General features: G+C 37.6%; 2 protein-coding genes across 2 annotated transcripts; one reads left to right on the top strand and one right to left on the bottom strand.

Moving 5' to 3' along the window:
- Nucleotides 1-1,264: 1,264 nt before the first annotated feature.
- LOC133317958 (uncharacterized) lies at nt 1,265-2,818 on the top strand. The gene has a single exon (XM_061519866.1). The coding sequence runs from the start codon at nt 1,265-1,267 to the stop codon at nt 2,816-2,818; it is 1,554 nt and encodes a 517-aa protein (XP_061375850.1).
- Nucleotides 2,819-11,247: 8,429 nt separating this feature from the next.
- LOC133317959 (large ribosomal subunit protein uL23) lies at nt 11,248-20,602 on the bottom strand. The gene is made up of 3 exons (XM_061519867.1): nt 20,566-20,602; nt 11,843-12,206; nt 11,248-11,507 (listed from the first exon to the last, which is right to left on the bottom strand). Exons 1-3 carry the CDS (start codon nt 20,579-20,581, stop codon nt 11,423-11,425), a joined length of 465 nt encoding a protein of 154 aa, XP_061375851.1. The 5' UTR covers nt 20,582-20,602; the 3' UTR covers nt 11,248-11,422.
- Nucleotides 20,603-23,297: the final 2,695 nt, after the last annotated feature.

Genomic DNA, 23,297 nt, shown 5'->3' with positions numbered 1-23,297 from the left:
AAAAAAAATCACATTAATGTGTTTTGTGTAACTTCTGAGTTTCCTATATTCTATTAATCCACGGTTTTGATAGTATTAATATTAAAGTCAATTACCATAGAGATTCTGTTACATACAAGGATATTAGGCAACTGAAGACATGGAGGTTGTATTCTAGAAGGCCAAAAACAGTTAGCTAGGAAAGTATTTTTGTATCTGTTAGTTAATGGGGGAGCCTGTTTGTATCAGTTTGTTAGTAAGGAGAGAACTTTGGTATAAAAAGGGGAAGAATATATTTTGGGGGAACAATTAGTGTAGGAAAAACTTAGCTGAGAGATTCTCAAGAAGGACAAGTACCCTTGGAAAGAGGAAGTTGATAGAACCCCTTCTATCGAACCTACTAATATGGTAGAGGGCTTGGGTGCTGTAGACCAGGGAAAGGAGAACGAGACTGACCAGAGGAGGACAGACAAGAACATACGTGGACAAAGAAGAAGAGACAAGAGACTAAGGCAGACACCTGGATGGCTTAAAGACTTTTGGGCTTTGACAAGTGACTGAGTGAAGTGAAGATGGACAAAAGGTTATTGGGCTGAGAAGTGGCCCATTAACTATCAGCCAGATAAATAGTAAAATAAGGAATTCCAAAGAGATAGCTGGCCCAGCAATTACATTTACCTTCTAAAATTACATTCTGTTTAACATATAGTAGCATAGGGACCACTTGGGGTTTTTAGCTAAAATCTTGTAACAAACTTCTCTTTTCTCTCGCTGAAAAACCTTCTAGAGTTGCCGGCATCCTCGAATCTGCCGTTGGTATTTTCAACTTTCAGTATAATTTTCCTTTCTGTGTTCTTGTTTGAGATAGCATAGTCTATCATTTGGTGCTCTTTTCATTGAGAGGCAACTTCCTCAAGCAAAAATGGCGGAAGGAACTCGATCCACAGTCAAAACAAACATGATAGAAGAATGCGTTACAAAGCTTGCTCGCCATGAAGATCAGTTCAATGTCTTTGGGGAATTGCTCCAGAACATGAACTTGAAGCTGACATTAATGGAAGCCAAGCTGAACCAGAATCAAAAAAATAAATCAGAAGTGAAAGGAGGAAGCAGTAGTGAAACTGGACTGAATACCTTCTTTGGGAATGATGCATATAAATCGGTGAAGTTCACAGTGCCGAGATTTACAGGAGGGAACCCAGAACCTTGGATCCACAAGATCCAACAATTTTATGGATTCCATAATTTGAGTGATTAAGATAAGCTCACGTTGACCTCCTTCCAAATGGATGGAGCGGCTGAAGAATGGTTTCATTGGATGGATAGGAGCCAGAGACTAACAACTTGGGATGCCTTCATAGTAGCACTACGATCCAGGTTCGGCCCGTCCAGATATCGAGATCTCAGAGGTGAATTAGGGAGATTGACACAGCATACAACAATAGAAAATTATCAAAAAGAATTTGAACGGTTATCCAACCAAATCATAGGAATTAATGACATTTCCTTACAAAGTTATTTTGAGAATGGTCTAAAATCGGAGATTCGAAAAGAGGTTCGAATGCACTTACCAGAGTCGTTGCAGAATGCTATTGAGCTAGCTAAGGTGGTTGAGGATAAGTTGAGTGATAGAGCTCCTGCACGCTTGGGGTATCAGAAATTTTTTTCCAGTAATCAGGTAGTTAGACCTCAACAGGGTTTACTGCCCACACCAAACAAAGGAGTGGTCAACGCGGCTGGATCGTCCAGAGATACCATTCCCATTAAACGCTTGTCAGCTGCAGAAATGATGGAAAAAAGAGAAAGAGGCCTATGCTACTATTGTGATGAAAAATTTCACAGGAACCATGTCTGCAAGGGAAATATGTTGTTAATGATGATCCAAGAAGGTGAAGAGGAGGAAAAAGATGAGGAATTGGAAGTTACCAATGAGAAAATTGGGGGTGAGGAAGAAATACCTGGCATTAGCTTACATGCCATGGATGGCCAATATTCTTCTAGGACACTACGGTTGAGAGGAGTCATCAATAAGAAAACGGTCCAAGTGTTGGTAGATGGAGGATCTACTCATAATTTTGTGCAAGAGAGGATGGTCAAATTTCTTGGGCTGGAAGTAAAACCCATCACTCAGTTCCAGGTACTAGTGGGCAATGGAGCACGCTTGGGGTGTAAAGGAGTCTGTCAACAGATAGGACTGAACTTACAAGGACACATGTTCTTACCAGATTTATTTGTGCTCCCAATCCAAGGAGCTGAAGTAGTGTTGGGCGTTCAATGGCTGTCCGAGTTTGGAGATGTGACTACCAACTACAATAATCTGGTTCTGAAATTTGAGAGAGCAGGAAAACTGATTGAGCTACAAGGGGAGAGTAGGTTGCAGGTGGAACCCATCGAGTTACATCAACTTCGAAAACTGACACATTCTGATGCTGTGGCCACCTACTTCCAAATGCAGACTATTGACCACCAATATTCAGCAGACCCATATGAGGAGAAAGATTGCCACCCATTGATACAACCAGTGTTACATGAGTTTGAAGATATCTTTGAAAAACCAACACAACTACCACCCATAAGATTGGAGGATCACCGAATCCATTTGGAGCCTGGAACCAAGGCAGTGAATGTTAGACCCTACAGGTACCCTTATTTTCAAAAATCAGAAATTGAAAAGATGGTTAAAGAGATGTTGGATACCGGAGTTATAAGGCCTAGCTTGAGTCCCTTCTCTTCCCCAGCCTTATTGGTCAAGAAGAAGGATGGAACTTGGAGGTTCTGTATTGATTATAGAGCTTTAAACCAAGTCACCATTCCGACCGTTTTCCAATTCCCACAGTAGATGAAATGTTGGACGAACTAACAGGAGCAGTCATTTTTTCTAAACTGGACCTACGCTCAGGTTACCATCAGATTAGAATGGCTCCTGAAGATGTGTATAAGACAGCCTTTAGAACACACCAAGGGCACTACGAGTTTATTGTGATGCCCTTTGGGCTCACTAACGCCCCAGCAACATTCCAAGGTATTATGAACTCGGTTCTAAGGGAATTTCTGCGCAAGTTTGTTATAGTATTCTTTGATGACATACTAGTGTATAGTAAGTCAGTGTGGGAACATGTGGAGCATCTAAGGAGGGTTATGAATTGTCTTCGGCAGAATCAGATGTATGCCAAAAGATCCAAATGTGCATTTGCTCAAGAGGAAGTGGAGTACTTGGGTCATGTGGTAGATGCAAAGGGGGTGAGACCAGATGTGGGAAAAATACGGGCTATAATGGATTGGAATACACCATCCACTCTGAAACAATTACGCGGGTTCCTTGGCTTGGCTGGTTATTACAGAAAATTTGTTCGTGGATTTTCTCAAATAGCAGCCCCATTAACCGCTTTGTTACATAAGAATGCCTTTGTTTGGAGTGATAAGGCTGACCAGGCTATCTTCGAACTAAAGAAGGCCCTGTCTAACCCACCAATTCTCGCACTACCAGATTTCACTAGGAGATTTGTGTTGACAACTGATGCTTCAGGTATTGGGGTGGGAGCTGTACTAAGTCAGGATAACAGACCAATAGCCTATTTCAGCAAGAAACTCAACCCTAAGATGCAACAAGCTTCAACCTATGTGAGAGAGATGTTCGCTATCACTGAGGGTGTTTCTAAATGGAGGCAGTATTTATTAGGGGGACCTTTCACTATTAGAACTGACCAAAGGAGCCTAAAGGACATGATGGGACAGGTTATACAAACCCCTGAACAACAACGCTTCCTGGTTAAGCTGCTTGGATTTGATTATACCATAGAGTACTACCCAGGAGCTGTGAATAGGGTAGCCGACGCGCTATCTCGAAAATCAGAAGCGGATTCAACAGGACAAGCAGAGGCTGCATGCACAATGGTCCTAACACAGGTTACTCACCACCTGATTGAACAAATAAAGTCAGAGGGTCAAACCAATACAGAATTAATCCAATTGAAAGACAAAATTGAAAGTGGTGTTGAAGGGTATGAACAATACAGTTTGCGTGAGGAATTGATCCTGTACAAGGGCAGAGTCACGGTTGCTTCCAATTCAGAACTCAGAATGGTCATCTTGCATGAATTCCACTCTTCTTTGATCGGAGGGCATGGGGGAGTCAAGAAGACGTTGCAGAGGATACTTCCAAATTATTACTGGACTAATCTAAAAAAAGATGTTCAGGAATTTGTTAGAACTTGTCCAATTTGCCAAGCAACAAAGTACCAACCAATGTCACCGGCAGGCTTACTACAACCCTTAACCGTACCTCTGGCTATTTGGGAGGATTTGTCCATGGATTTCATTGTTGGGCTTCCCAACTCAGAAGGAAAGACAGCCATCTTAGTCGTGGTAGATCGTCTCTCCAAGTATGCACACTTTATTGCTCTTTCCCCAAACTTCACGGCCACTAAGGTAGCTTCAGTTTTTGTGGAAAATGTTTGTCGTTTACATGGAATCCCTCGTTCGATAGTATCTGACAGTGACAACATATTTGTGAGCAAGTTTTGGTCTGAATTAGCCCGTTTAAGCGGCACTAAGCTATGCTACAGCACCGCTAACCACCCTGAAACAGACGGACATACAGAAGTTACCAACAGAGGTCTAGAGCAATATTTGCGTTGTTATGCAATGGAAACACCAAAGCATTGGGTGCATTACCTGCCATGGGCGGAATTTTCTTACAATTCGGCTTATCACTCTTCAATCGGAGTTTCCCCTTTTCAAATTGTATATGGCAGAGCTCTTCCCAATATACCACCGTACGAAGGTACCACATCTCCAATTGAGGCAGTGAACGAGTTGCTGAAAAGAAGAGATGCCATGATCAAACAACTTAGGGAGACCTTGCATAGAACCAGACAAAGAATGAAAATACAGGCAGATAAAAGGAGAAGAGATGTGCATTTAGAAGTGGGAACTCTTGTGCTCGTTAAGCTACAACCTTACAGACAAAGCTCCGTCCGCAATCAAACCTTCTCCAAACTCAGGAGACGTTACTATGGACCCTTCACCATCACCGAACGGGTTGGTCAGGTGGCGTATCGTGTGGATCTACCGGCTGAATCGAGGATACATCCGGTGTTCCATGTATCTCTCCTCAAACCATATCGACAGAATCCATCCTTTCATTTGACACCCCTTCCACAGATCAGTTGGGATAAACACCCAGTCACCAAACCAGTGGCGGTACTCAGAACCCGTGTCATCCAACGAGGAAGAAAGGAAAGTTTGCAACTTTTGGTGTAGTGGGACGGTTTACCACTGGAGGACGTGACTTGGGTCTCCTACACAGAGTTCTGTCAAGCTTTTCCTGGTTTTGATCTTGAGGACAAGATTGATTTTTCAGGGAGGGAGGGAATTGATAGAACCCCTTCTATCGAACCTACTAATATGGTAGAGGGCTTGGGTGCTGTAGACCAGGGAAAGGAGAACGAGACTGACCAGAGGAGGACAAACAAGAACATACGTGGACAAAGAAGAAGAGACAAGAGACTAAGGCAGACACCTGGATGGCTTAAAGATTTTTGGGCTTTGACAAGTGACTGAGTGAAGTGAAGATGGACAAAAGGTTATTGGGCTGAGAAGTGGCCCATTAACTATCAGCCAGATAAATAGTAAAATAAGGAATTCCAAAGAGATAGCTGGCCCAGCAATTACATTTACCTTCTAAAATTACATTCTGTTTTACATATAGTAGCGTAGGGACCACTTGGGGTTTTTAGCTAAAATCTTGTAACAAACTTCTCTTTTCTCTCGCTGAAAAACCTTCTGGAGTTGCCGGCATCCTCGAATCTGCCGTTGGTATTTTCAACTTTCAGTATAATTTTCCTTTCTGTGTTCTTGTTTGAGATAGCATAGTCTATCAGAAGTCCTTTTCTATCAAGTATTCAGAACTCAATAAAAATTATGTTTCTGTTCTCTGTAATTCATTCCCCTCTTCGATTCTTTTTGTTGCTTGAAGAAAAGATTTGGTTATAAAAGTCCAGGGTCGTAACAGATTCTAGATTGTTTGTAATCTGAGGGGTTAATGAGCTTGTTAAGCAAGAATAACAACCACTTTTAATCACTGATGAGTTGTTGAGTTTTCCTTCTAGGGAGAGTGAAGGTTCGTTTCAGTTTGGTGACTATTGGAGGGAGGTTGATGATCTACATGCTGTATCTCAACACTTTCATGGAGCATTGTAATACTCGTAGACTTGTAGTTAACAACCTGCTCAAGCTCCATTCAATTTAAATTTTATGCTCCATGGAATAACAATTCTGGTTCAGGCCTGTTTGTTTTCTTAAGTTATTTGCATGCATTTTGAATGGTGGTCTTCATCCTATTTTAAAATGTTCATTATTTCTTAGATTATATTTATCAAAATTACTTGTTTTAGTGGCTCAGGTGGTGCAACTTATTCTGAATTGTTTCTGTATCTTGGAGCAGGAGCTACTGTGGTGCTTCTTTATGCTTCAAAGTATATTGATGACCACGGAATATTGTTTGTTCAAAAATAGCAGTTAACAATATACCATGTGTGCATGAAAAACGATTTTTGCAAGAGAAAAAAAAGTAGCAGTTAAAAAAAACCAAATGGTAACGAATATAAGTAAAAAAGCACTCCATTGCCATTTTTTTTTGTCTTTACCTGTACCAAGCAGTGATGTTATCTTATAGTAGACAGAAGGAAATTTACGACATTAATCTTTGAAATACTTCCTTGTAAACTATATTAAGGGTACTATTTGTAACACAACTGTTTTCATCAAGTATCAATAACTTCAATCCATGCTTGCTCTTTACTCTAGACAGTGCCACATATAGTGTCGTTAGTCTTTGGAATTTCACAAATTTATATTTACAAAAATTAAAATCAAATTTAGTAATTTAATTATAAAAGAAGAAGGAAAAAATTTCAATTGAATTATAAAAATATATTGGCGGGCCGGCCCTCTGGGCCGAGCCCAGTTTTCCACTTCTTAACTATCAGCATTTTATATAAATATTTTTTTTGCAAGGAATAGTGTCCTTAGTCTTTGGAATTTCACAAATTTGTATTTACAAAAATTGTAATCAGATTTAGTAATTTAATTATAAAAGAAAAATGATAAAATTTCAATTTAATTATAAAAATATATTGGCGGGCCGGCCCTCTGGGCCGAACCCAGTTTTTCACCTCTAACTGTCAGCATTTTATATAAATAATTGTTTTTTGCAAGTATTTGTGTTAATTACACTCTTGCGATAAAAAAAATGAAAGTTTAATATCTTTTTTATATACTAAATTAAAATTTTCATTTTTATAGTTCTTAAATTTTAATAATTTTTTACATAATGACAGACGTCATTTTTTATTTAAATTTAAATATTTAAATTTAAAATTTTTTATATTAATTATACATATTTTATTATGTAATTTTTTCTATTTTAATTTATGATTTGTATATATATTTTTAATTGATTATACATGTATATTTAAAATTTTTATGTTAAATATTTTTTTAAGTACAGGTATTTTTTTTAATTGGTTATACATGTATATTTAAAATTTTTATGTTAAAATTTTAATTTATTTTTTGTAAAGTATAAATTATGCCATTTCTTATTTTTTCATTGAAATTTGAAATTTTAAATAATTTTTATCGACTATAAATGTATTTTATAATTTTAAATATTTTATTGTTTAACCTATAATTTTATATTAAATTCATATTGTTATATATATCTTTTCTCACTGCATAAATATTAAATGCTGAACTCTTTTGCCACATATTAAGTTCACTTAATTTTCTATTTAATTTATTTCCAAATTTTGAATTAATTTTACAATATAAATAATTTTGTTATTTTACAATTTTTTTTAATTTTTTTTTCAAGCAACATTAATAGGGCTAACAATTATCCATGCAAAAAGTAGTGGGATATACAACAAAAAAAGTAGAGGTCTTTTTTACTCATAATATACGATAAAATAAAAATTGTGGGACATTAAATGAGTTGTCTGTCACAAAAAATGTTCCAAAATTTTTCCCACCATTACAAAGTTAAAAATTCAAATTTAAACATAAATTCAAAATTTAGAAGAGTTGAGTTATTATTAATTTAGAAATTCCAATGTAGAATTGAGTGAGACATTCAATGAGTTGTCTGTCACCAAAAATTGTTTACATAATTTTTCATTTAATTTATTTCCAAATTTCGAATTAAATCAACGAAAAGATTAGATGCAGATTTTTTCATTTAATTTATTTCCAAATTTTTTATGACAGATGGTCCCCAAATTAAGCTTTTAATTATATTGGACAATTTCCAAAACCATTATTCCTCAAATTAAGCAACGGTTTGATGACAGATGCTCCCCAAATTAAGCTTTTAATTATATTAGATGATTTTCAAAACCATTATTCCTCAAATTAAGCAACGGTCATTAAACCTGAGATCTAATTAATTCCTACGTTGAGTAAACAGTAGATTAGATGCAGCGTTTTGATGACAGATAGTCCCCAATACACCATCGTTCTAAATTCAAATTTAAATTCAAAAAATGACAATGTAGAAAGAAAAGAAAAGAAACAAAAAGAAATAACCTGTTAAGATTTGTTGACATATAAATTTCCAAAACGATATGCTATCAGTTGTTAGTATGTGTTTTTTGAATTATTCAATGAGTCAGATTATAATTTTTGTTTACTCAGTCTTTGTTTGAGTAAAATCGAACTTGTAAAATTAAACTTTTAAAAGACGAACCAAAACATAATCAAAGATTGGATTAATCATTTTATTATTAACATTTATTGCACAACATATAACACTACAATTTTTGCTTTTAATATTAATTAACGTCGTTATTGATACTAGAAGATATAACTGATTTTTCAGCAGCAAGAGAGTACTATTTTTTTTCGCTAGAAGTTTTGAATCAATGTTGAAAAAAACAATGGGAGAGTGCCACACATCAACATATCAGGAATCCATTGCAAAAAACAGCTTTCATGGGGTAGTCCATTACAAAAAACTTTGGTTATGAATATACCATATTAGTTGTCACTAGAACAAAAGACATTGCAAATAAAAGTCATAATAACAACAACAATCCTATAAACATTTCGTCTCCAAGACACACAAAAATCATCCTCAAGACATAGTTGCCAAATCTACGGGGTGGTCTCATCTACTTCTGCATCAAATCTATTTAAAAAAAGAAAGAAAAATCAGTGATGAGCATCTCAACTTTGATCCAAATCCAAATCCTACAGAAAAAAAAGGATGATCCATTAAACAGGGGGAAAAAATAACAACTACAGCGCGAACAGAGTGCACTCTACGTCAAGATATACGTTTTCAATATTTCACAGCAATAATAATACAAACCCTCTTGCAATGCACCTCACGCAATTCACCAGCACTCATCCCCAACAAAGACACACAGTCGTGATCAAACAGAAGAAATGATGTGGAATCCATGTTATCCACAACTCTTACCTGAACACTAAATCTATTGTTTTGGAAAATTGTATATCAGAAAAAAAATATATTAAGCATACAGATTAAAGACAAATTAAAAACCAAGAACAATACATTCACAAAAAAAAAACCAAGAACAATATATTACCTCGGATAATAATCTTCCCAAGTCGTAACCTTAAATATAGCAATTGCAGGCAAACAGTTCACATCATTCATACAGACTTGATATAATTCAAGAAAAGCGAAAAAACAAAAATTCGATATTTACCTCGCCACAAAGCTTCACATCACTGATAGACTACTTTTTGGTCTCCTTCAGAAAATCATTTTCGTAAGAATAGGAGGACTGAGTAGACAACTGAGTCATCCTTAGACTACTTTCCACACCATCAGCCGAAAGACTATAAAGAGAAAAATCATAACACCATAAATGATTAACCGAATAAATTGTCAAATGAGTTCAAGAATAACAAACACACCATTTTTTGAACTCAACGATCTCTGGCATCTTCGAATCCATGACAATCCTCATTGTATATTTTGTATTTGTTAACCCAACCTTACCTATCGAGTTGAGTATATCAAATAAAAATCGAAAAGCCAAAAATAAAATAACGTGAATAAAACATAATACAGAAGCATAACGTTTTGTTAAAAAAGATTGTTAAAATCATACCCCTAAAACATTTTATCCTGCCTAGCTGGACTATCATGACGTTATGAGGAGTGTCACTGTTTTCCAAAAAAGATTGGACCTCATCCACATAATGCTCCCACAAAGTGCACTCCAGCTTGTGACCCTTTCATATGAGTTGCAGCAAGAACATTAGTAATACACGAAAAATATAAGCTAACAGAGATTGACAAAATTACGTAAAATAAATAAGAAGACAAAAAATTACGTAATGAAGTAATGTAAAAAAAAAACGACGACGAAAAAGAAAGAAAATCATACTTTCATTTTAAGTAATGAAGTAATGACAAAAATCTATTGAACTGCAAGAACAAAGTTACGTACTATTATAATTATCACCTAGTGATTGTCTATTGCAGCTGAACTCATTGAGTGTATTGACACATATTGCACCCACCGCTTTCATATTTCTTGCATCGACACATATTGTCCCCACCGCTTTCATATTTCTTGCATCGACACATATTGTCCCCTCTGCAGATCCCATGTAAATCATAACCTCGATGCTAAAATAGTGTTCAGTATCTTTAGACACATTGCAAGAAACTTTGAGGAATGAAAACTTCCCCCCACAAAGGTATATCCGTTCCCTCTAAAATCTCACAAAATTTGGAGATTGGACGTCAACAGTTTGGTCCATTAATTTGTAATAAGAGTAACGCACTCTCAAAAACTTCGGATTCTACATGACAAAATCAGACAAATTACACATCTACATTTTTTACACGGACTCTTCACATAAAATGGAGAATGTTTGAAATATAATTAAATCATTCTTCATCTTCAACATTTACATTTCAGGTTAGCATATTTTCAATTATAGTTTATAAAAACCTCAAGTGGTTAACGTTCTTTAAATGGCGTGAATATCCCAAAAATAACAAATATAAAAGTTTATTTCCAAAGCACTCTGGCTAATTTTATTTTTATTTTTGTTAATATCCAATTTTTTTACGAATTTCTCATTTCTGTTAACAGTGCATCAAAATTAAATTAAATTCAATATAGAATTCGTCAAAGTGACAGCACTATGGCCACCATCCTTTAGTTGAAAAAGCTGCCTAAACTAACATTGGAAAATAATAGCGTGCTGCTTCTTTACTCATCAAATTGGAAATTGTAACAAAAGTAAACTTAATTCCGATTAAGCTAAAATACACCAAATAATAAACTGCAAAATTTAGAACTTAACGTTGCTTCAAAAATCTCCATCAATAATCACCATAAAACAGACTAACATCTAAATAGAAACCAAACTTCGGTGAAGCCCGGCATTAACTTACTTAGATAATCCCAATCTTGTTTGCTACATCCAAGGCATCATAATCAGGTGTCAACCTGACATATGCCTTCTTGGTGCCATCAGGCCTGCAACAGAAAAATTCAAATTAAAAAGAGAGAGTAGCTGTTTTAAGTAAGCATGCAACTTTTTCATATAAATTCGTTGTTCCATTTGCATGTTATTGTCACAGTGGACTATGTTAAATACATTTAAAATGTGTCACATTTCAATGTTGCCCTGTGCAATGCGCAACATGAGCCCTTGTCAAAAACAGTAGCCATGCAAGCATGTATGTATCAATATAATAAAAGCTTAGAAAAGGAGATTGCAATATCAAATTCACTGCCGGTCTACCGTTGCCATTATTAGCAAATATGAATTACCAGACAACTTAAAAAATAATCACTAATTAATGGCTCACCTGATCAAGGTGTTTACTTTCTTGGCCTGGATGTCATACATTTTTTTTACTGCATCCTTGATCTTCTTCTTGTCAGCTCGTAAGTCAACAATGAAAACCAAAGTGTTGTTGTCTTCAATCTTCTTCATTGCAGACTCAGTTGTCAAGGGATATTTCAGAATCTGATAGTGATCAAGCTTATTCCTTGGTGGAGCACTGATTCGGGGATATTTAGGGTTCCTATCCTTTTTCAAAGTCCTTGGCCGGTGGAATGTAACAGATGTTCGGATCTTTTTGGCCTTCTTCTTAAAGGTAGCGCCTGACTTGACTGCCTTAGCAGTTTTCAAGGCCTGCGCCTTTGGATCAGTCTTCTTTGAACTATCAACTACACAAAACCCTTGATCTCGTCACATTACGTACAAGAAAAATCAAGATCCAACTTTTTATACAGTATAATCTTTGATGCAACGCACAAAAATGATTGATTAACTTAACACTGCAAGAATGAACCATACACACAGATGGAATGACATTAACTGTACACAGAAATACATCTAATCAGAGTTACTAAATAATCCCAGCTCAAAGCCTCATAGTAAAACTGCTTGTGAACCTAGGAATTTAGTGTTGGGCTTCCTCCTTCAATGCTAAGCCCAAGCCCATTTGAGGGGTTTCCTAAAAACCCTAACCCTAATTTTCCACCTCCGCTATATATACTCATTAGTTGAGGGTGGAGGCTAGGTCAGATTTGAGAGAACAAATTTGAGAGAAAAATTATTTGATTGTTTGAGTAAATCTTTATGCTTTGCATTTGAGAGATCTCTAGAGAGAGTTTGAGTGAAACATCTCTAGGGTAGTTTGATTATCACCATTGTTGGAGAGGTTGAGTTAACCACCACATTGGTGTATTCTAATTATTTGTAACCATTATTTTCATAGTGGATTTTTGATCTGGACTAGGTCCCGTGGGTTTTTACTTCTTAATTCAAGAAGGTTTTCCCACGTTAAATCTGGTTGTGTTCTTCTTCTCTCTCTCTCCTGTGTTTACGTTTTGATTTTTCCGCTGCGCTGCCTGACCTGGTGAAGTTCTGGCTAAGGTATTGCCAAGATCCAAGATCAGGATCTTGTTGATTGACTTCGGCACAAAAGCCCCTGAGCCGAGCTTGAGGGAACCGAGTTTTCCCAAAGTGGTATCAGAGCCCGAGTTCGACGGGTTCTGAGGGACACGAGATGGAGACCAGTGGCATAACTCATGATGGAGATATGTTCAAGTTGACCGCAGATAATTTCACATATTGGAGACCGATGATGGAAGATCATCTCTACTGCAAAGATTTGCATGAGCCCATTATCCTTGATGAGAGACCGGCATGCAAAACTGCTAAGGAGTGGGAGATCCTGAGTCGAAAGGAGGTAGCCACGATCAGGAAATATATTGATAAAAGCCTATTTGAGCACGTGTCCGAATTCACGAACGCGTATGAGTTGTGGACGAAATTAGAGTCCATGATTCAGAAGAAGACTCCCAGGAACAAAGCACACCTGGTTCGCCGACTTGTTAAGCTTGAATACAAGGACGACATGAGCATGATTGAACACCTGAAAACCTACAAAGGTATTGTGAATCAGCTGTCAAAGGTTGATATGAAAATTGATGAAGAATTGCAGGCATTGCTGCTATTGAGCTCGCTGCCAGAAAGCTGGGATACTCTGGTGGTGACCCTGAATAACTCGACTCCAGATGGAAAATTGAAGATGGATGTCGTGACAGACAGCCTCCTGGGCGAAGAATCCAGGAAAAGAGAACGAGGTACTTCGAGTACGTCTGAGGCCAACGTTGCTGAGAATAAAGGGAAATCTGACTCCCGTGGTAGAAGTAAGAGTCGCGGTAGAGGTCGAGACAGACGAGACAAGTTCAGAGGTCGGTCAAAGCCGAAATATGAGTTGAAGTGCTTTTACTGTGGAAAGACAGGCCATAAGAAGCCAGACTGCTGGACCTTGCAAAATGACAAGAAGAACGGCTCTGTGAAGCCGGATCAGATTATTCCCAAGAAGAGGGAAGACAAGAGCACCACTGCGGTGGCTGCAAACTCGAATGCCGAGATATTCCTCCTTGGTGAGGATAATTATTTGAATGTTGCATATGATGACTGCACCTGGATTGTTGACTTCGGTGCCTCCTTCCACGTTACTCCACACAAAGGTTTTTTCTCTTCTTATCGAGGTGGTGATTTTGGAGTCGTGAAGATGGGAAATCAAGTGACCAGCAAGATTGTTGGTGTCAGTGATGTAACTCTGACCACAGATGCCGGATGCCGACTTGTGCTGAAAGACGTAAGGCATGTTCCTGACATGCGTTTGAACCTAATCTCGGTAGCAAACTTGACGATGCCGGGTTAGTGAACTACTTCGATAGTGTTAGATGGAAGCTGGCCAAGGGAAACTTGGTCGTGGCCCGAGGTAAGAAGGAAGGCTCCTTGTACGTGATGCAAGGAAAGATTAATGGCGGAGAAGCCAATTCTGTCAGAGATGAACCTAGCTTGGAGCTATGGCACAAGCGCCTCGGCCACATGAGCGAGAAAGGGCTACAGATCCTGAACAAGAAAGGATTATTGACCGGGTTGAAAGGCCAAGCGTTGGAGAGTTGCACGCACAGCCTAGCTGGAAAGCAGCACCGGGTTTCTTTTGTGAGACTGGATCAACCAAGAAGACGAAGGAATATTCTTGACCTCGTCCATACTGATATTTGCTCCATGTCGGAGAAATCTCTTGGAGGAGCTCAGTACTTTGTTTCATTTATCGATGACCATTCCCGCAAAGTGTGGGTATATTTGTTGAAGTCTAAAGACGAGGTACTCTAATCCTTTAAAGAATTCCATGCTATGGTTGAAAGGGAGACTGGAAAGAAATTGAAGGTGGTCCGATCTGATAATGGTGGTGAGTATTGCGGCCCATTTGATGCATACTGTAGAGCGGCCGAGATCCGACTTGAGAAGACGCCCCCCAAGACTCCACAGTTGAATGGACTTGCTAAGAGGATGAACAGAACAATTGAAGAGAAGGTACGAAGCATGATATCCAATGTCGGGTTACCAAAATCATTCTGGGGAGAAGCCGTCAAAACTGCTGTTGACTTGATCAACCTCTCACCATCACGGCCACTTGAAGGAGAAATTCCAGAAGAAGTCTGGACAGGTCGGAAAACGGCCTACAATCAATTGAAGGTGTTTGGATGCCGAGCTTTTGTGCATATCCCTAAAGATGAAAGGGCAAAACTTGATGCGAAGACAAAAGAATGCATCTATCTCGGTTCACCAAAATCTGAGTTCGGGTTCCGACTTTGGGATCCAATCAATAAGAAGATCGTGAGAAGCCGAGATGTGATCTTTCATGAGCATGAGAACATTCATGACATCTCGAAGCCCAAAGTTCGGGTTACTGTCAGACGTGAAGAACCCATCCCTCCTGTCCGAGCTGAAGCAGTGGGAGAAAATCAAGAAAATGAAGAAAATGATGATCAGCAACAAGCTGAAGATGACCAAGACACTGAGGTCCGAGTTGATGATGAGATCCGGGATGAAATTGATGAACCGGGTTCTCAAGCTGAAGAACAGCCGAGATATCCAACTCGAGAAAGAAGACCCTCTACAAGATACCCATCCGATGAATACACCGTTGTTGCTGAAGACGGTGAGCCTCAGAGTTATGATTAGGCTGTGACAAGCTCAGAGAAAGAAGAATGGGAAAAGGCAATGCGAGACTAGATGAAGTCTCTGCACGAGAATCAGACTTATGAGCTGACCGAGTTGCCTAAAGGAAGACGAGCTTTGAAAAATAAATGGGTCTACAAGATTAAGAATGAAGAGAACGGGAAAAAGCCGAGATACAAAGCCCAAATTATAGTGAAAGGCTGCAATCAGAAGAAATGAGTTGATTTTGAGGAGATTTTTTCTCCTGTTGTGAATATGACCTCGGTCTGAACCGTGTTAGCCATGGCGGCTTCAATGGACCTCGAGGTAGAACAAATGGACGTGAAGACGACATTTCTTCACGGTGATTTAGAAGAAGAGATATATATGGAGCAACCAGAAGGGTTCCAAGCTCCAGACCAAGAAGACTTGGTATGTCGGTTGAAAAAGAGCCTCTATGGCTTGAAGCAAGTACCTCGGCAGTGGTACAAGAAGTTTGAATCATTCTTGACTGGTCATAAGTTTGAAAAGACAGATGCCGACCACTGCGTATTTATGAAGAGGTATGAGGCTGGAGATTTTCTGATTTTGTTGTTATATGTTGACGACATGCTTATTGTAGGGAAAGATAAATCGAGGATAGCCGCCCTAAAAAAGGCGTTGAGCTCGTCCTTCGCAATGAAGGACCTCAGCCCTGCAAAGCAGATTCTCGGAATCAAGATCATCCGAGATAGACAGAAGAAGCTACTGTGGCTAAGTCAAGAGAAATATATTGAGAAGATTCTGAAGAGATTCAGCATGGACAAAGCCAAAACAGTGAGCACCCCCCTTGCCGGACACATAAAGCTGAACCAGAAGCAATGTCCGAGATCTGATGAAGACAAAGATGAGATGATGAAGGTCCCTTACCAATCCGCCGTCGGAAGCTTGATGTATGCAATGGTTTGCACTAGACCCGACTTGGCGTATGCTGTTGGAATGGTAAGCCGGTATTTGTCAAACCCCGGCAAAGAGCACTGGGAAGCAGTGAAGTGGATCTTCAAGTACCTCCGAGGTACGACCGACTTATGTCTCCGATTTGGAGAAGGCAAAGCCGAGTTGCAAGGCTACTCGGATTCTGATTTAGGGAGAGACGCCGACTCGAGGAAGTCGACTACAGGATATTTGATGAGATTTGCCGGAGGAGCTGTCTCTTGGCAATCAAGACTTCAGAAATGTGTTGCACTATCTACAACAGAGGCTGAGTACATTGCCGCTACTGAGGCAAGCTAAGAGATGTTGTGGATGAAGAAATTCCTCATGGAACTCGGCCATGATCAAGACAAGTACGAGCTGGGTTATGACAATCAAAGCGCAATCCATCTTGCGAAGAATTCGACCTATCACTCCCGCACTAAGCATATTGATGTGAGGTATCACTGGATCCGGGATGTGGTGGAAGGTGAAGAGCTCGAACTCGTCAAGGTGCACACTGACCAAAATTGGTCCGACATGATGACAAAGCCGGTTCCAGCAAGAAAATTTGAAGACTGCTGTGAAGGAGCCGGGTTGATGCTGAAGCCGACGCATTGAAGTCGTAGGGGGAGATTTGTTGGGCTTCCTCCTTCAATGCTAAGCCCAAGCCCATTTGAGGGGTTTCCTAAAAACCCTAACCCTAATTTCCACCTCCTCTATATATACTCATTAGTTGAGGGTGGAGGCTAGGTCAGATTTGAGAGAACAAATTTGAGAGAAAAATTATTTGATTGTTTGAGTAAAGCTTTATGCTTTGCATTTGAGAGATCTCTAGAGAGAGTTTGAGTGAAACATCTCTAGGGTAGTTTGATTATCACCATTGTTGGAGAGGTTGAGTTAACCACCACATTGGTGTATTCTGATTATTTGTAACCATTATTTTCATAGTGGATTTTTGAGCTGGACTAGGTCCCGTGGGTTTTTACTTCTTAATTCAAGAAGGTTTTCCCACGTTAAATCTGGTTGTGTTCTTCTTCTCTCTCTCTCCTGTGTTTACGTTTTGATTTTTCCGCTGCGCTGCCTGACCTGGTGAAGTTCAGGCTGAGGTATTGCCGAGATCAGGATCTTGTTGATTGACTTCGGCACAAAGGCCCCTGAGCCGAGCTTGAGGGAACCGAGTTTTCCCAATATTTAGGAAGTCAAAACCACAAGGTTACACAAGAACGCAGGTTTCAGGCAACAAATGAGGTTGAGAAATAGTGTAAGCTAAATGTAAACCCAGAAAATAAGCTCAAGTTTAGGCTTAAAAAATTACAAATAAAAGTCCATGCATTATAATTATAATTATAATATTTATATATGTAGTCTTGAGTAATGCTCAAAACCTTATAGCTTTGGTATAAGGGGAAAGACGGTTCCATTGAACTTGGTATAGCTCATTTATAGATGGCATAAGGAACAACACATTAATTCTCCCCTCATTTCAACTCCCCACAGTACAACAAACCAGACGACTATGATTAACATTGCATCAAATCAATATGTAAAGAACATAATTATACCGAAAAATTCACGGAAGCCCTAATTTTCATTTTTATACAATTGCATAATGAAACAGAGGCAGAAATTGTAGGATCGTTCAAATACAAAACCAACAAATAAAATAATTATTCCAACAATGTCGTGAGCACTTGTAGAGGAAGAGAACAATCTCCTCAGAAAAGTTTTACTAAACTTCGTTGCTTCACAATTCTTCATTACATCAAGCCAATTAATAGGCAACATAAAAAAATTGAAAGTACCAATGAAAAGACTCATTACAAAACTAATCAAGAGTCTCATTATATCACTAATTAACTACTCATAACATCAGTCATTATATCCCTAATAAACATAACACTTTAACTTCATAAATCACATAAGAAAACCAAGAGACAACTGACTCTTCAATATTTTAACTAACACAAGAAACTAAAAACACACTTCAACATTAACAACAGAAAATAACAGCTGACTCTTAACATTTCAAAACTCTTATAATAAATGCTAACCTCATGACTCAAACTATCCATAACTGACAAATTTAAATCCATTAGAATAACATTTAACGCTTGATTAACAGAAATCTCAATACCCAAATTAGGGACTAAATTCAAATCTTCAATAACTAGTTTGCAGTTTTCCTAAGCCGGATTTGGAAATCATAGGGTAAGAAAGAGCTAAAACAGAAAAGTGAAAGTGGTGAAGGACATATAATGCGTATGCAGTAACCAATTGGCTAAACAGAAAAAAAAAAACGAAACAAGAATTGCGAGAAAATACTATTTCTCTTTTCTTAATTTCATTTAACCAAAAACAACCTCCTAACAATAGGGTTCTCCAAGCCTTAAATAGGAAAAATAAAAATAACAAAAAAGTAAAGAACTATAATCATGCGCAATCAAAGGAGATAATGCACAATCAATGCACACTCAAATGTAATCTAAAAATAACAAAAGGAAAAATAATTATGGAATAAATTATAGAAAAACCCAATACAAGTCAGTCAGCTCGGGTGCATCATACTCTCCCACTTGGAAAAGTTTCGCCCTAGAATATGTTTTGTCTTCATTGATATGAACTTCTTCAGGTGGTAACCCAGGTGGCAACTCTTCTGGTACAATATTACCAAATTTTCTAATTAAGATTAGGACTTGTGAATGCAATTCTTTGATATGCTTGGTATATTCATCTGCATTCGTATTAAACTGCTTGGGAACTAGAAATATTACGAGTTCTAAGGGAGTAAATGGACAAAACTCATAAATTATTTCGAAAGGAGTATTGCCTGCAGTTTGGATCAATGATCGCATCTGTGATCCATCATAGGAAAATTTCGTCTGATGTAACAGCAATTCCCATTGCCCCTAACGATCTCCAATTAAACTTTTACCAAAAGTTAAATCTTTATCTGCATAGAGCATGAGGTTGTTATGCCCGTTGTCCACTGCTTGAAAACTAAAGACTTCTTGAATGAAGGATCATTCTGCATGATATCTTTGGGTAGAACTTCATCTTTGTCAGAGATATTAGAATTTCTAATAACTGACTTTCCACCAAAATAACTATAAGAGATTTCTTCCACCTCTGGATTCTCATCGTCTTGCTCCCAATCATACTTGTCAAAGATAGGGAAAACGTCACAAACTGGAGCATCTATAATAGAATTCTCATCATCTTGCTCTTTGTCAGATTCATTATAGATCAGGACCTTCTGGTCTTCTATCAAGTCTCTGATGTCAAAGACCCTTTCGACGGTGTGTGACCCGTCGGTAAACTCATCTGTATGAGTGGTGTCCTCGAATTCTGGGATCTCAATCTTCACCCCAATATTAGCAAAAAAGGATTGATTTCGAGGTTGACTTCGTCTTCGTCGCTCCTGGTTCCAGTTTCAGAATGGGTTTTCGCTCTTTTCCTCTTCATGAGATGATCTTTCAGATTCCCTTCCTTCATCTGACTCATCCAACTGTGTTTGGGAAAATAGTTGTTCGAGTTCTTGAATTCGTCCGCCTTGTTCTGCCATTGTAGCGGCCATTGCTGCAATTATGGTGTCTTGCACGTCGATGTGTGGTTATTCGTCGTCGCTGTTTAGGGTGTTACCATGCCCTCTAACACCGCTGTCGCCTCGACCCCATCGTCCACGACATCGACCGCCATTGTTCTGTTCAGCCATTTATGTGGCCATTGTTCTATTCAGCTATTTATGTGACAACCAGAGCATTGATTACCAAATAATGCCGATGCAGTAACTAATTGGCTAAACAGAAAGAATAACGAAATACGAATTGCGAGAACATACTATTTCTCTTTTCTTAATTTTATTTAACCAAAAACAACCTCCTAACAATAGTGTTCTCCAAGCCTTAAATAGGCAAAATAAAAATAACAAAAAAGTAAAGAACTATAATCATGTGCAATCAAAGGAGATAACACACAATCAACGCACACTCAAATGTAATCTAAAAATAATAAAAAGGAAAAAAATTAACAATTATTGAAAAGTCGTAAACTATGGTATAAATTATAGAAAAGCTCAATACAAGTCAGTTTGCATCAATATACCTTTAGCTGGAGCCATGGGTCAGCGAATGAAAAAAAAATGCTAGCTATCAAATCTTCGTGAAACCCTGAAAGTAAAAAAAGACGAAACTAAGGTTCATGAAAGGTACTCAACAAGACACAGATTAAGGATTAGAGCACCACCTGCCCGTAAGAAACAGAGGCACACGACATTTTTAGGGTTTGGTTTTGTCTTATATATGCTTCCTATGAAATTGCAAACCTTTCAATTCATAATTTTTTCCATCATTAGCCCATGTGTCTAGCCCATTGACAAGTTTATATATTCAAACCCAAGAGGACTAGCCCAAGAGGATTATTTCTCACTCCATTTAAAGAATAGGCAATAAGTACCGTAATCCTTGGACTCGCACCCGAAAGAGGTATCTTAAATCTACACGCATTCGCAATGAAATGGATGAGGTGGATGTCCCACCTAGCTCCAGTTAAAATAGATATAGTGTATGTAAACAGTTCGGACATAATAGGCGTTCGTGTCCTACAAGGCACATAGCCATTAACGTGTTGTAATGTATTATGAAGTTTAATATAATATTCTTATTTGCTTATCTGTTGACTATCCGAATATGATAACAAACACCATTTTTGATAGAATCTTACGGACAGTATAATAGCTGAAAATTGGACAATCCGGAGATAATATCCCACTATCATATCTTGTACCTGAAATTCAGAAAAGTCCTGTCCAAATACATAACAAATAGTCCACACCAAATTGACATATAATCCACATATTTTCTGCCATATTACAGGGAAATAACTACAATAATCCATATATACAGTAATCCTTAATATGAGGGAACCATAAATAGAGTAATCCATAAATATGGGAAAACATAAATACAATAATCAAATAAAAAGGAAGATACATAAGCTACGATGTGGAGTATATGTAGGCCACGGCCTCGAAAGCGCATCACACTCAGGGTTCCTATAGATGCCACCGGGTCCCCACTGTGCATCAGGATCGTGCTAATATCGAAATCCTCGGTGGCTGCCTATTAGGGGTTTTCGTGGTCTGGATTGGATCGATTTTGCAAGTAAAAATCATTCGATCCAATCCCTTCGGTTTAATAATGTAATCATCCATTTGATTTGGATTTTTTTTCAAATCCGATCCAATCCAATTTTATTTGGTTTGGATTGGATTAGTTTTTGATTTTTTGGAAAGCCTAAGATTTGTATGATGATTATTATGCAAATAACGTATCTTTTGTATGTATCGGCTTTGTAAAGTTAGTATGATGATTATTGTGCAATCTAGAAGTATTGTACAACAAAAAGTTAAATTATCATCTTTTACTTCCAACAAAAAATTTATAATATGGTTTCCTGGTATACGAAGTAACCCAAATTTTCATCCTATAGAAGAGCTGTTGAACAATAACCCATGTAATAAAAATATATTATGTATCTTACAAAAAAAAAGTAATAGATCAAGCACAACTCACTTTCTTCAACATGATGGGTTAACGAGTCTTGGATTTAGAATTTCGCTATATGGTTTTTGGGCTATGACTGAGGAAAGGCCCAAGTAGGTAGATGGTAAGGTTGGGGAATCATTGGATCGCTTTGGATTGGATCAGTTTTCACCAACCATCCAAAATAGATCCAATCCAATTAAATTTTGCGGGTTTTTTTTCGATTTTCAATTTTTTGATTTTCGGTTGATTCAATTTTCGATTTTTCGGTTCGGTCACCGCGGTTTGAATCGGTTGATGAACACCCCTATTACCTGTAGAAAGTTATCATGTGTGTCATGTGCTGACTGATATGGACTTTATCAGACTGCTAGTAGATTGTAACGGATCCCCTGGAACGTACCATCCCACATCAGCTGTATCAATCATTCTTAATAGAATTTCATTAAATACGCCCCACTCTTTGGGACCAAGGTCAATGCGGGGGTGACCACCACCATTTAACTAATAAAAATTTACAAATAAATCACTAATTATTATTATTATTTAATTAAAACACTAATTATACACTATTATAATTACTATTTAATTGTTTCATTGCCAATTAGTTATTTTAGTAAATAGGTTTCTAGGCTAGGGTTTCATAAATTATGATTAATATTTAATTAAAACACTAATTATAAAATAATTATAATCAGTGTTTAATTATTTCATTACTCATTAATTATTTTATTTTTTTTGATAACAACTCATTAATTATTTTACTAAATGAGTTTCCTTCATAGGTTTCATAAATTATAACTACTATTCAATTGAAACACTAATTATAAAATAATGAAAATTACTGTTTAATTATTTCATTACTAATTAATTATTTTACTCAATAAGTTTCTATGCTAGGATTTCATAAATTATGATTACTATTAATTAAAACATTAATTATAAAATAATTAAAATTAGTGTTTAATTATTTCATTACTAATTAATTACTTTACTAAATTAATTTTTTATACAATGGTGGGAATTGAACACAACTTAATACAAACTATGGCTTGAATCAAGTACCTCGGCAGTGGTACAAGAAGTTTGAATCATTCATGACTGGTCATAAGTTTGAAAAGACAGATGCCGACCACTGCGTATTTATGAAGAGGTATGAGGCTGGAGATTTTCTGATTTTGTTGTTATATGTTGACGACATGCTTATTGTAGGGAAAGATAAATCGAGGATAGCCGCCCTAAAAAAGGCGTTGAGCTCGTCCTTCGCAATGAAGGACCTCAGCCCTGCAAAGC

Source organism: Gastrolobium bilobum, unplaced genomic scaffold (assembly GCF_033153095.1).
Source record: "Gastrolobium bilobum isolate Gb01-03AN ecotype WA unplaced genomic scaffold, APGP_CSIRO_Gbil_v1 utg39417, whole genome shotgun sequence".
NCBI lineage: Eukaryota > Viridiplantae > Streptophyta > Magnoliopsida > Fabales > Fabaceae > Gastrolobium > Gastrolobium bilobum.
This window is presented reverse-complemented; position numbering and strand designations above follow the sequence as displayed.